This window comes from Tetranychus urticae, chromosome 2 (genome assembly GCF_039701765.1).
Source record: "Tetranychus urticae isolate SD_2017Ah chromosome 2, NJAU_TeUrti_SD_1.0, whole genome shotgun sequence".
Lineage (NCBI taxonomy): Eukaryota > Metazoa > Arthropoda > Arachnida > Trombidiformes > Tetranychidae > Tetranychus > Tetranychus urticae.
The window spans coordinates 1,187,485-1,198,749 of NC_142959.1; the positions used below are offsets into that span (position 1 = coordinate 1,187,485).

Consider the following 11,265-nt stretch of genomic DNA (forward strand, 5'->3'; position numbering starts at 1 on the left):
AATAATCAATCAATCAATCGATAAAAATTGCACTTAAAATCTGTAACAGTAAATGATTTAAGTTTTGTTAACAACGAATCTCACTAGATGGCGAAAGGATTCTTTATTAATATTGCGCCATCTGCCATCTTGTTTATTAAAAACTACCTGAATTACGAAAGATTTATCAGTGGTTAATTTAAGGTGATTGTGTGATTGTTAGATCGTCGTTATTCATTCTTCTCTTAAAATGGTATGTTTTTGTCATGTTGTTGAATTTAATCATTTTACAGGTCCGGTTATTCTTCTTTTCTCATCAATTTTTCCTTTGTTTTCCCATATTATAGAAGTTGGAAGTTTTGTTAGATGGCGAAAGTCTTTCGACTAGTGATTTACTCGAAATTGGTTCTGGTCACTGGACGATTCAGATAACCCCTGAGGCTTCTAAAAAGGTCCAAAAGGGTCGAGAACTTTTGGAATCAATTTTGAATGAAAACAAAGTTGCTTACGGTGTTAATACTGGATTTGGTAAATTCGCTAACCTGGTGATCTCCAAAGACAATTTAGAACAATTACAAGTTAATCTTGTGCGGAGTCATGCCGCTGGAGTGGGTGACCCTCTTCCTCCTGAGAGAGTTAGACGTCTCCTCGCTTTAAGAATTAATGTGTTGGCCAAAGGACATTCGGGTATCTCGTTAGAAACATTGCAACAATTGATTGATGCATTTAATGCTTCCTGTCTTTCATGGGTTCCTGAAAAAGGAACAGTCGGTGCATCCGGTGATTTGGCCCCTCTTGCTCATTTAGCTCTTGGCATGTTAGGTGAGGGTAAAATGTGGTCACCAAAAACTGGCTGGGCAGACGCTGCCCATGTCCTTGAGTCACATGGACTTAGACCGATTCGTTTGAAAGCCAAAGAAGGTTTAGCATTACTTAATGGAACTCAATTGATAACTTCTCTTGGTGCTGAGGCCGTCGAGATGGCATCCAATATTGCTCTACAAGCTGACATTGTTGCTGCCTTATCTCTTGAAGTCCTTAAAGGTACTTCTCGTGCTTTTGACGTTGATGTCCATCGAATTCGTCCTCACAAGGGTCAAATTATGGTTGCTAGACGATTGCGTTCATTGTTGCATTCAGAAGTCCATCCATCAGAAATTGCTGAATCTCATAGATTTTGTGATCGTGTTCAAGATGCTTATACTATCCGTTGCTGCCCCCAAGTTCATGGAATTGTCCATGATACCATTTCTTTCGTTAAGGACGTCATCACAACTGAGATGAATTCAGCAACAGATAATCCTCTCGTTTTTCCTGAAAGATCCGAAATCATTTCTGGTGGTAATTTTCATGGAGAGTATCCTGCAAAGGTTCTCGACTATCTAGCAATAGGAATTCATGAATTGGCTTCAATGTCTGAAAGGCGTATCGAGCGATTAGTTAATCCCGCTTTGTCTGGACTTCCAGCATTCTTGGTTGAAAATGGTGGGTTGAACTCTGGATTCATGATTGCTCATTGTACTGCCGCAGCTTTGGGTAAGAATTATGTTATTATGTATTACATTTTAGAAACTTATCCTTGTTGATCTAATACTTATCATTCAGATCTAAAATAACTTGCTTATAACGGAAAATATGAATTGTGTCATAAAGATATTGAAATCCTCACTAATCTAACAATCAATCTTGTAAGATGATCTTAATCTAATTTATCACTAATATTATATGTTTATTCTCATTGTTATCATCTTTTGGATCGTGTTTTGTCACCCTCGTTATCAAACAAACCAGTCTCGGAAAATAAGGTGTTATGTCACCCAGCGTCAGTAGATTCATTATCTACCTCTGCTGGGACTGAAGATCATGTTTCCATGGGTGGTTATGCAGCCCGAAAATCACTAACGGTTGTTGAAAACGTTGAAAGAGTAATTGCTATTGAATTATTAGCTGCCTGTCAAGCAATTGAGTTTCTCAGACCACTTAAATCAACAAAACCCTTAGAAGCTGTTTACGCATCGGTTAGAGACGTTGTCCGGTAAGTTTATCAAACATTATCTGTTAGTAATTTTGTAGTAAACACTTTTTTTTGCTATTTTTCCAATTCAGACCTTGGGATAAAGATAGGTACATGGCTCCAGATATTGAAGCTGCAATTGAGTTACTACGCAGTGGAAAAATTTTAGAAGTAGTTCAACCATACATAGATAAATACGATGAAAGATTCTCTGATTACAAACCAGATTCCCCAACATCATCATTTTCCTTGGACCATCGAGCAAAAAGACGGAAAGCTGAAATACAATATGCTTGAGTATCAATGATACACCAACTACTGATCAGTTAACTTTTTTTTTCTTTGTCGATCTCTAATGTACTAATGGTACAACTGTAATCAGCTTGCTAAAAATCTTTGGATTTCATGGTAAAGTCTTCCGAATCGAATAACAAAGCACAAAATGAGAAAACTTTTCATAGGAGAAAGATTGACAGCCGAACACCAGTATTTGTATTTTAAGGGTAGTTTTAAGACTGAATCGATTCTGTTTAATTTTAATTTAATTTCCTATTCAATTTGCTAATGATGATTTTGCTTGTTAAATTCCACCTCGTTATCTGCAACTTTTTTTACAATTAAATTAAATCTGTTAATTTTTTTCTTTTTACCAAATTGTTTTAAAAAAATTGCTCCAAGTTGCTTCAAATCATTGACATCGACAACTGTAACAATAGTATAAAAAACAAGGTTGTCTGCACTGGTCAGACAAAACAGTCAAACTGGACTTATAATCATTAGGTACAGGCTAAGTACTGAGAAGTGCATTTGAACTTGTTTTTGAAGGTCAATTACAAAGGTTTTCAAATTGAAAGACAAAGAGATTTTACCTTTCTCTTCATCTTCCCTTTTTTGCATCTTCATTTATTCTCATCTTCTATTTTTCAAACTCTTCATCTCAATTTACCTTTCAGCAGTTAACGTTTGGGCCGGTTTTAGTTGTAATCCAAACCTTGATTTCATTTGCCTAGCCTCAAGAAGTTTATTTTTTTATGTAGCAATTACATCATTATTACTCACGATTATTACGATTAACTGAAGGACTATCTCGTTTGGCAAGAGTTAGACTGATTAACGCGATTTAATCACTGTGACGTTTTACTGTGTTCGTAACTTGTTAACTTCCTATGTTATTTTCCCTTGTTATTTGAAAACAAGTTTGATTAAGCAAAAATCACAGATAAATCTAAGAAAATTTATCAACTAATCAATTAATCAGTGATTTATATGATTGTCAAGTATATGTTATTACCAATAACTTATTGGCTGTAAAAAAATTACAATCCTTCATTTTCAAACCTGATGTCTGACTTGGGTTTGAATAATGAAAATGTTGCTAAATTATTTATTAATATTTCAACTAAACTGGAAACTTGTACGGAGTAAGTTAAACTGAACTAATCATGGTCATTAACAGAAATTAAATGAACCAGTTTAAGAGAGAAACTTGAATTTTATTTTAAATTTCCAATTAGCTGATGATTTGTCTAGGTGTTGTACAATTTGTTTTTAACTGTACAATCTCCTAGACTGTAATAACATTTTATTTTTTTGAGGCAAAACCTGATTTTTAGTTTTCTTTTTTGTCAAAAGAAAATGATGAGCCAATTGGTTTAATTGCTTCTGATCCAATGAACGGTGATTGGGTTGGTTGAAGTCCATAAGGTCTATTTGTTGTGTAAATTGGACGAGATGTGGTCGGTCCATAAATGGTTCCATGTGTTGTAAACTGATTGGGATAATAAGGTCTACTTGTTGTTGTATAATCATAAGTTTCCCTGGTGTATCTGATAAATGTGTTCAATACAAATCGACTGCAGGCAACACAATAGCCCTTTGAGTCTGTGAATCGTGCTTGAAAGGTAAAGTAATCGGCTTGGTCATTATCGGGTGCATAACGACGACGGACTCCAGCAGCAAAACACCGAGGAACATTGGCTTCCATTTCACAGTAACTATCAGCACAACTGGTTCGTTGAACTGTATCAATGTCATAATTGTTACCATAACCATCGACAGCAGTCAACTGAAGGTTTACAGAGGAAGCATGATGGTCTAAAAATTAAGGGAACAAAATTGAAGGTTGAAATTTAAATTCTGAAATATTACATCAGGTTTCATCATTCTGGTTAGACTTGCCTGGGGTGAGGATGAATTGAAAAGAAAGTCCGTTAACTTTACCAAAAAAACATGGTTCCGAAGTACAGTTGATTAAAACCACTGAATTTAATAATGGAGCAGCTAATTGAAGGTAAAGACAAATAAATCAATATCAACACTAGTAAAGTTAATCATTTTAATTTACCTGTGTTAGGACATGGTCGCAGGTCTTTTATGGTCAATGATCTGACAAACCCAAAAACCAGAAAACCATTGAGTATAAAGAATAAAGTTGATCTGTTCATTTTAAATTAATCAATTTGATCTCTATGAGTGTGTTTGGCAAATTAATCTAACAAGAAATGTTTTTGTCCTTTTAGGTTTATCAGATTGTTATTGTGACAAAATTGGGTTTACACATTTTGATCTCAATTAAATATGCCAACCATTTGTTGAATTATTATGAGGCTCAACATTCACAGATTAATGACCTATCGAGTGTTAACCCTAAATTATCACTAGATACACTTCAAATTATATCATTAGATTTAGATTGAGATTAACAGTTGTTGTCTTAATTAACATAATGAAAATCTGGTTAATTCAACATCTTCAAAACGATGAAATATGTTACAGTCAGTACAAAACAAGAGCTTAGTTCAACTGTCAAACCAATTTTGGAATCTGAACAAACATGTTTCATTTCATTTTTCTCCTCTCTTTTTTCGTTCTTACCCATGGAATCCAAGTAAAGTACAATGATTGTGGTGAGTACTGAAGGAAATACATTTCAGAATGTCAAGTAAATTCAATGTTTCTCTGTTTTAGGTCGACCGAGAAGTGACACAATCTTTCGTAGTATCGTCATCTTAGGCTGTCATCAACAACCATGTACTTTTAACTCACATTCAGATCTTGATTTTGAAATGGAAATTATTCTAAGTAAGAATTTTGTTTAGCTTCGATAATTTTTCCTTATTAATGGTTTATTGTTTTTTACAGGTGAAACGGTCAGCAATTTCCAGGTTCAATTTGAAGCTCGAAGTTATGAATATGGTAATCCAAAAGTCTTGTCAACTTATACTTTACAGCCTCCTAATTGTCACAATAACAGATGTAAAATCAGAGCAGACGATATTAGATGTATCCATCCAAGTTTGAAGATATCAGAAAAATCGCCATCAAACATTGAACTCTTTGTCAACATTTATGATCAAGATCGTCGTAATTTGGGTTGTGCTTCGTTCCCATTGAGAGTGAAAGATTATTGAAAATCCGATTGTTTTGTTGAAATGATATCAAGTCATTTCATTTGAACATTGCTTTAATAAAAATGAAAATCGATAATTTTCGAGAGAAAAATTACATGACATTTGTCATCATTTAATAATTATTTCAAAATTGAAAACTGAATTTATCCCGAATATTTACTTCGGATTTGTTAATTATTTTTGATTTGGGTGTTGTCAGTTATTGATGGTTGAATTATAAATTAAATGAATTAAATGCATAAAAAATATCACAGATAGCTTGTCGTTGGCACTTAATTGCAGACTAATCTTGCTGAGTTTCCGGCGATTCAAGTCGAAGAAAAATTGGTATGTTTGGAAAAGAGTTTGGAAATATTTGTTCCAAAAAATCAGTGCCATCAACAACAGGGTCAGATAGTTCCCGTAAGTAGTAATCATCAGGAATAGGACCCCAGATGAATTTGTCTAGTTTAATTTTTGACTTTTCTTTAGCACTATTTATGTGTTGTAATATTGCATCTGTGAGCGGACATCCACGAACATCTAATATCTCCAGACGGGGGAAAAGATGGAGTACTTCGCGTACAAGTAGATCGTGAAATGCAGAGTTGTTACGGATAGCAAGGGCAGATAAATTGGGGAACTTCTTCAAAAAGGGCAATAGAATTGGCCACGACTGATAGGATTCATCCTGTAATATTCAAAGGAAGAGATAAATGCGTTAATATTTTTTTCAAATTGAAGTTGAATGAAATGTTTCAATGAAAAGCGGGTTTAATAGATTGAAAGATACTTACTTCATATTCCAAAACTAGATTTTCTAGGTTCAAATTTTTAGTATCGGTTAGGCCAAAATCAGAACATCTCACAAAATTGAGAGACATGCTCTTCAAATTTGGACACCTGTCCACCAAATCCAATAAATTAAGTTGCTCTAATCCGGCAAGCTCTAACATTTCAATGTATTCAAATGGCGGTCCATTATAGCCAACCAAAGAGTTTGCTGTGATAATAAAATAAATTTTGAATAAATATTTGTCACTGACAAAAGATGTTTGTGAGACGTACTCAAAGTGCGATTAAAGTGGGTTTACTTACGTTCGAAAAAATCAATGTGCAGTCTCTTAAGATTTACCAATCTGGGTAAAATGTTTGCTAATTCAACAGTTACGCTTCCAGTCAACAACTGTTGAAAATTAGGCGAAGGACCATACTCTATAATAACCGTCGATACACGGAATTTGTCTGATTTGTCAGTAAACGGATCGTGATGCCAAACTCCTATCACATCTTGTCTATATGTAAAAAGGCATTCGACGAGTTTTTCAACGATCCCATTATATTCATATACTTCTACCATCTGTTAGGATCAATATCATATGAATCATCTATTGAAAATCATTCATTAATGATAAGCTTAAATGGCACTTACATTTACATTGGGTAGATTTTTTACACAAGTTACTAAATTGGTTTTGTCGTATTTTTGTGATCCCTTGTAAAATAGGACATCTCTTTGAAAGTCTAAACCATCGGCAAACAATCTATTGGTTCTACCTCGTTTACTGCCTATGAGAAAAAATTTCAATCAAAGGAAATAGTAACAAATAATGAAAAAAATGAATTACTTACCTCTGAGCTTAGCAGCTTTATAGACTAAATATTTTACATGCGCTAATCTATCTTGAACAATATGGTACCACCGTCGACAAACTGGAATAGAGATAAACCATTAAAATCAAATGTTTCATGAATGAATATTGTCTTGTAAAAAATGTAACTTACCTTTACTGGCATTGATGAGGTCTCCTATCCAAGATGTTTGATTCAAAATGTGCACGATGATTTCATTGGGCAAAATGTCAAAACTCATGTTGATTAATAAAAGTAATGAAAGCGATGCAAAGTAATAAGTAATAAATTAAAAAAAATTGTGATAAAAACAAGAAACACAACTTCAAAATTGAACAGCTGTAGTCAATGTTCGAGAAAGACTGACAAGTGATTTGTGAAAGAAACAACAGTTTCAACATTGTATACAAACATGACCGAAAAGGGAGGGAAAGCTTCTTGTGTGAATTATTCTGAAGAGCCATTTTCAAAAGAGATTGACTTAAAAACTTCAGATAAAACAATTGGATCTAATTATAATCATGAAGATTTATTTTATACGCCTTTGTTAGTCTGTAGTCATATCTCGGGCGAGAAATCACTCTATGTCAATACAATTTTTCTGTCATCTTTCTTCAAAAGGACACCAGAAAGATTAGTTTTAACCCAAAACCAACCAGAAGATTGGTTAGCCAAACCCAAAAAGGTCCAAAAGCTCAAAGCTCAAAGTCAAATTAGCAGAAAAATAAGATTACTCGAACTAAAGTTGAAAGTCGGCATTTTGTCAAAACAAATGGCAATTCATTGTATTATCAAGATTTGAATTTACTCAGTCCGTAAAACAAACGCTTCATTAATCGGAATCAATCTTAAGGCAAAAGTGTTGGCAATTAATGTAAAATAAAAATATCAGTCGAAGGCTAGTTTCATATCTTATTTTCAGAAGATTAATCAAGCGCACTTTCGACATTGAATCTGGTTTCCATATAGTGATAGCGTATGATATTGGTCATCGAAAGATTTACATTGAAAAGATGAAAAAAATGTTGGATTAGAGGCAAAAAAAGTTAATTATAAGAGCAATTTATCTTAACTGGAATCCAAAAATATCGATAATCTCGAGACTTGAATTCAATACTGATTGTGGCCAAAGTGTTTTAAATTTATACGTGCATTGAATAATTACCGAGCTGTTTTATTACTGATAATTGGTGCCAGTTACCTGTTCTTGTTTTCAGGTATTACTGTTATTATCTTGATTATTATATTGAACAATATTTCTATTATTGTTTGCTTGTTGACAAATTGAGTTGAGTTAGTCAAAGGGATCATCGAAAAGTGAAAATGATTAATATTGAAGATAATAATGGTGTTAATAAAGCAAAGCGATTTAGTGACAATTAAACTTTCTTCCTAACTTGACTTGGTTGACTATAATGGTTTCAATTGAAAATTGATTCCAATTTGGACTGATTCACACATTTATACATCATTTACGATTGCGAGTAAGATGATGGTGGGATGAGTAATTAGATTGTATGTAAATGTTAAATACAAATTGTGTATTCATAATTTCACATCCACTTTACTTGATTCACAGTTAGTTAATTCAATGACTGATCCTTCATCATGCAACCAGCAACCAACTAAAAGGAAGAGTAAAATTTGAAGCTTCACTGATTTACTGTTTACTGATGTCAACAATTAACAGTACATTAATATTTGCTAAATTCATTTGCTAATCAATTCAAGCTTAATCTAAATCATCCAGACAATGTGTAATAATTTAAAAGCAATAGCAAAACATATTCAACAACAATCATGTTTACACATTAAACGAATGGCTTGAGAAACGATTAGATTTCAATGTTTTGGTCTAAATCCAAATGTAATTTGACTTCACTTTTTTTTCATGCAAACACAAATTTTAAATAACATTAAAATATTACGAGTAATTAAAATGAAATTAGCAGCAACTATGCTCAATGGTTTGGTTATTGTTCAACAAAATAGTTTAATTATTCAGGTTTTTCTCGGGCAACTGACCTGATAACTTGTTTCCTCAATTAAGACAAATACAGAAAGAAAAATTATTCATATCAAGGAATAAATTATTACATAGCAATAAACCGTAAAATTGTAAAGATTAATCAAGAGCAATCCAGGGAAGAGAAAAAGATTATTTGATTTTCATGGGAATAGTTATTGAATTGCTGTTGATGTTGGTGGTTATAAGATGATCTACGGATTGCTGTTCAGGTTGACATCATGAAAAAGTTGATTCCAAGAAACTGATTGCCCGAGCTTGAAAAAGATGTGATTTTAAGGATTGGTGAAGTAAAACAGCAAAAATGTTATCTGGTGTAACCAAGAAAAAAAGAGTGAAAATGAATGATGCAAATTGATGTATTTTAGTAAATAATGATGATTGTTGTGATGATAATGGCGATGAGGGTTATGATGGCAATAACGTTGATAATAATACTCTAATTAATCCTTTATTAATCAGTATCGAACCAATCACTAACTCGGTCTCGAATGCCATCCCAGAAGTCGTTAGCATTTTCCCTGAATCTTTGTAAGCCTTCACGAGCTCGTCCAATGATACCTGGTAAAGGTGCCTCAGTTGATTCACTTTCCTCTTCGGGAATCAGAGGATCATTTCCACCTCCATAATCTTGTCTTGATGAAGGACCGACTGTTGAAAGGGAAAGAGGAATAAAATTGATTAATAAAAATCAATCAAAGCTCGTCAACAGCATTTATTTTGCTTATAAACTAATCAAACTGAGAGTTACAATGTAACAAATAATCTAATGAATTGTCTGAGCCATTTTGAACACTTTAATGATCATTCCTGCTTCAATTGATTTAAATGACAGCTTTTACATGTTAAATCGGTACAAATCCTCATTAATATCTCAATAAAATTACAACCTGAAATGGTTAGAGGTAAAGATGCTTAAATTTCATGATCTGTATTAATGTAGCTTGAACAAATCAACATAAAATTAACCAACTCCATTGAATTGTTAACTATAAGAGTAAACATTGATATGAAGATCAGAGGAATTGAAAAATATGATAATCTTACCTTGTTTGTTGAGTTTATCCGTAGGTTTGGATTGAGTTGAGTGAATGATGATTAAAACAAGAAGTAAAGGGTAAACAATGTAACCGAGTGAAACCATTTTGCTAGAGTTGAACTGATGTAAGTCCAGTTATTGTTTTTGTGTAACAAAATGTGAAAATGTGTGTTCAGTGTTGACTGGGTTGAAGATGGATATAAACTAACAGGCCTTAAACAGTCAATTAAAGCTTATATACTAAACTATTAATGTAAACATGCAAATTCATTTATTGTGCAAAAAAAGATAAAAGCTGAAGAAGAAAAGAAGAGAAGGTGAATTAACAACATCCCCTTTCCTCCCACATCCCTCCCTGCTTCCCTCAAGAGGTTATTTACATTGTAAGTGATCTAATTGTCGAGAAAACAGTTTCACCATTACGAGTGACAATCAAGATTCCTGTTGTGCTTCATCAACGGTGCGAGTAACTCCAATCTCCGATCTGTAGTTAACTTTGTATTTACCTTTCGTTTTCTTTCGACTCTTCACCAATTAAGATTCGTCTTTCTTCACCTTAAGTAGATGCCGATGATTAGGATAATTCAGAATATAAATTGTCCTTGATCTTGTCTTCAGAAAGAAGATAAAAGATGAAGAAAGTTACATTCACTTGAGAAATCGTTGAAGATAACATTAATTCATTAGAAAGGCGAGAAACCATTAAAAAATGATTTTGTCCGATTAAAATATTAATCTGATATTTGTTGGACAATTTGATGCCAACATTTGTTGGATTTATGGGTCACAACTCATCTTAACTGAAGCTACCTTTTTGATCAACTCGATAAATGTTATCGATCAAATTTCAATGAAAGTCAACTACATTAATCTCAAATTCAGTTGTTGAAGCAGTAAAGTATTCAAATTTCCGGTTGTCATATTACTTTCTAAGGTGTAAATTTATTAATAAATGAAAAATGAGTTGACATGAATAATAAATCATTTTCACGTCAACAAACTTACAATTAAACTGCCACGAATCGCGCATTTTCAGCAATTTTGTCAAACAGTTTACGATTGTGGTTTGAGTCAACTGAAAATGTACACTGATTTTGGTTATCCTGCTAATTCACTCGAAATAATGTCAAATGTTTATATTGACCAAAAGGCAAGATAGCGTGTTGTGAAAAGATGAGTGAACAAT

At 33.1% G+C, this 11,265-nt stretch overlaps 5 protein-coding genes across 5 annotated transcripts; 2 read left to right on the forward strand and 3 right to left on the reverse strand.

Moving 5' to 3' along the window:
• Positions 1-175: 175 nt before the first annotated feature.
• LOC107368713 (histidine ammonia-lyase) lies at positions 176-2,642 on the forward strand. The gene is made up of 4 exons (XM_015936584.3): positions 176-232; positions 327-1,515; positions 1,771-2,014; positions 2,086-2,642. Exons 1-4 carry the CDS (start codon positions 230-232, stop codon positions 2,288-2,290), a joined length of 1,641 nt encoding a protein of 546 aa, XP_015792070.2. The 5' UTR covers positions 176-229; the 3' UTR covers positions 2,291-2,642.
• An 825-nt stretch (positions 2,643-3,467) lies between these two features.
• LOC107368719 (uncharacterized) lies at positions 3,468-4,744 on the reverse strand. Its single transcript, XM_015936590.3, has 3 exons — positions 4,338-4,744; positions 4,172-4,273; positions 3,468-4,087 (listed from the first exon to the last, which is right to left on the reverse strand). Exons 1-3 carry the CDS (start codon positions 4,435-4,437, stop codon positions 3,603-3,605), a joined length of 687 nt encoding a protein of 228 aa, XP_015792076.1. The 5' UTR covers positions 4,438-4,744; the 3' UTR covers positions 3,468-3,602.
• A 71-nt stretch (positions 4,745-4,815) lies between these two features.
• Positions 4,816-5,497, forward strand: LOC107368720 (uncharacterized). The gene is made up of 3 exons (XM_015936591.3): positions 4,816-4,899; positions 4,961-5,074; positions 5,135-5,497. Exons 1-3 carry the CDS (start codon positions 4,827-4,829, stop codon positions 5,401-5,403), a joined length of 456 nt encoding a protein of 151 aa, XP_015792077.1. The 5' UTR covers positions 4,816-4,826; the 3' UTR covers positions 5,404-5,497.
• On the reverse strand, positions 5,412-7,370 carry LOC107368718 (uncharacterized). Its single transcript, XM_015936589.3, has 6 exons — positions 7,168-7,370; positions 7,015-7,095; positions 6,815-6,951; positions 6,481-6,742; positions 6,180-6,385; positions 5,412-6,073 (listed from the first exon to the last, which is right to left on the reverse strand). The coding sequence occupies exons 1-6, from the start codon at positions 7,253-7,255 to the stop codon at positions 5,687-5,689; spliced, it is 1,161 nt and encodes a 386-aa protein (XP_015792075.2). The 5' UTR covers positions 7,256-7,370; the 3' UTR covers positions 5,412-5,686.
• A 1,612-nt stretch (positions 7,371-8,982) lies between these two features.
• Positions 8,983-10,427, reverse strand: LOC149093679 (uncharacterized). Its single transcript, XM_089267253.1, has 2 exons — positions 10,088-10,427; positions 8,983-9,691 (listed from the first exon to the last, which is right to left on the reverse strand). Exons 1-2 carry the CDS (start codon positions 10,182-10,184, stop codon positions 9,495-9,497), a joined length of 294 nt encoding a protein of 97 aa, XP_089123379.1. The 5' UTR covers positions 10,185-10,427; the 3' UTR covers positions 8,983-9,494.
• Positions 10,428-11,265: the final 838 nt, after the last annotated feature.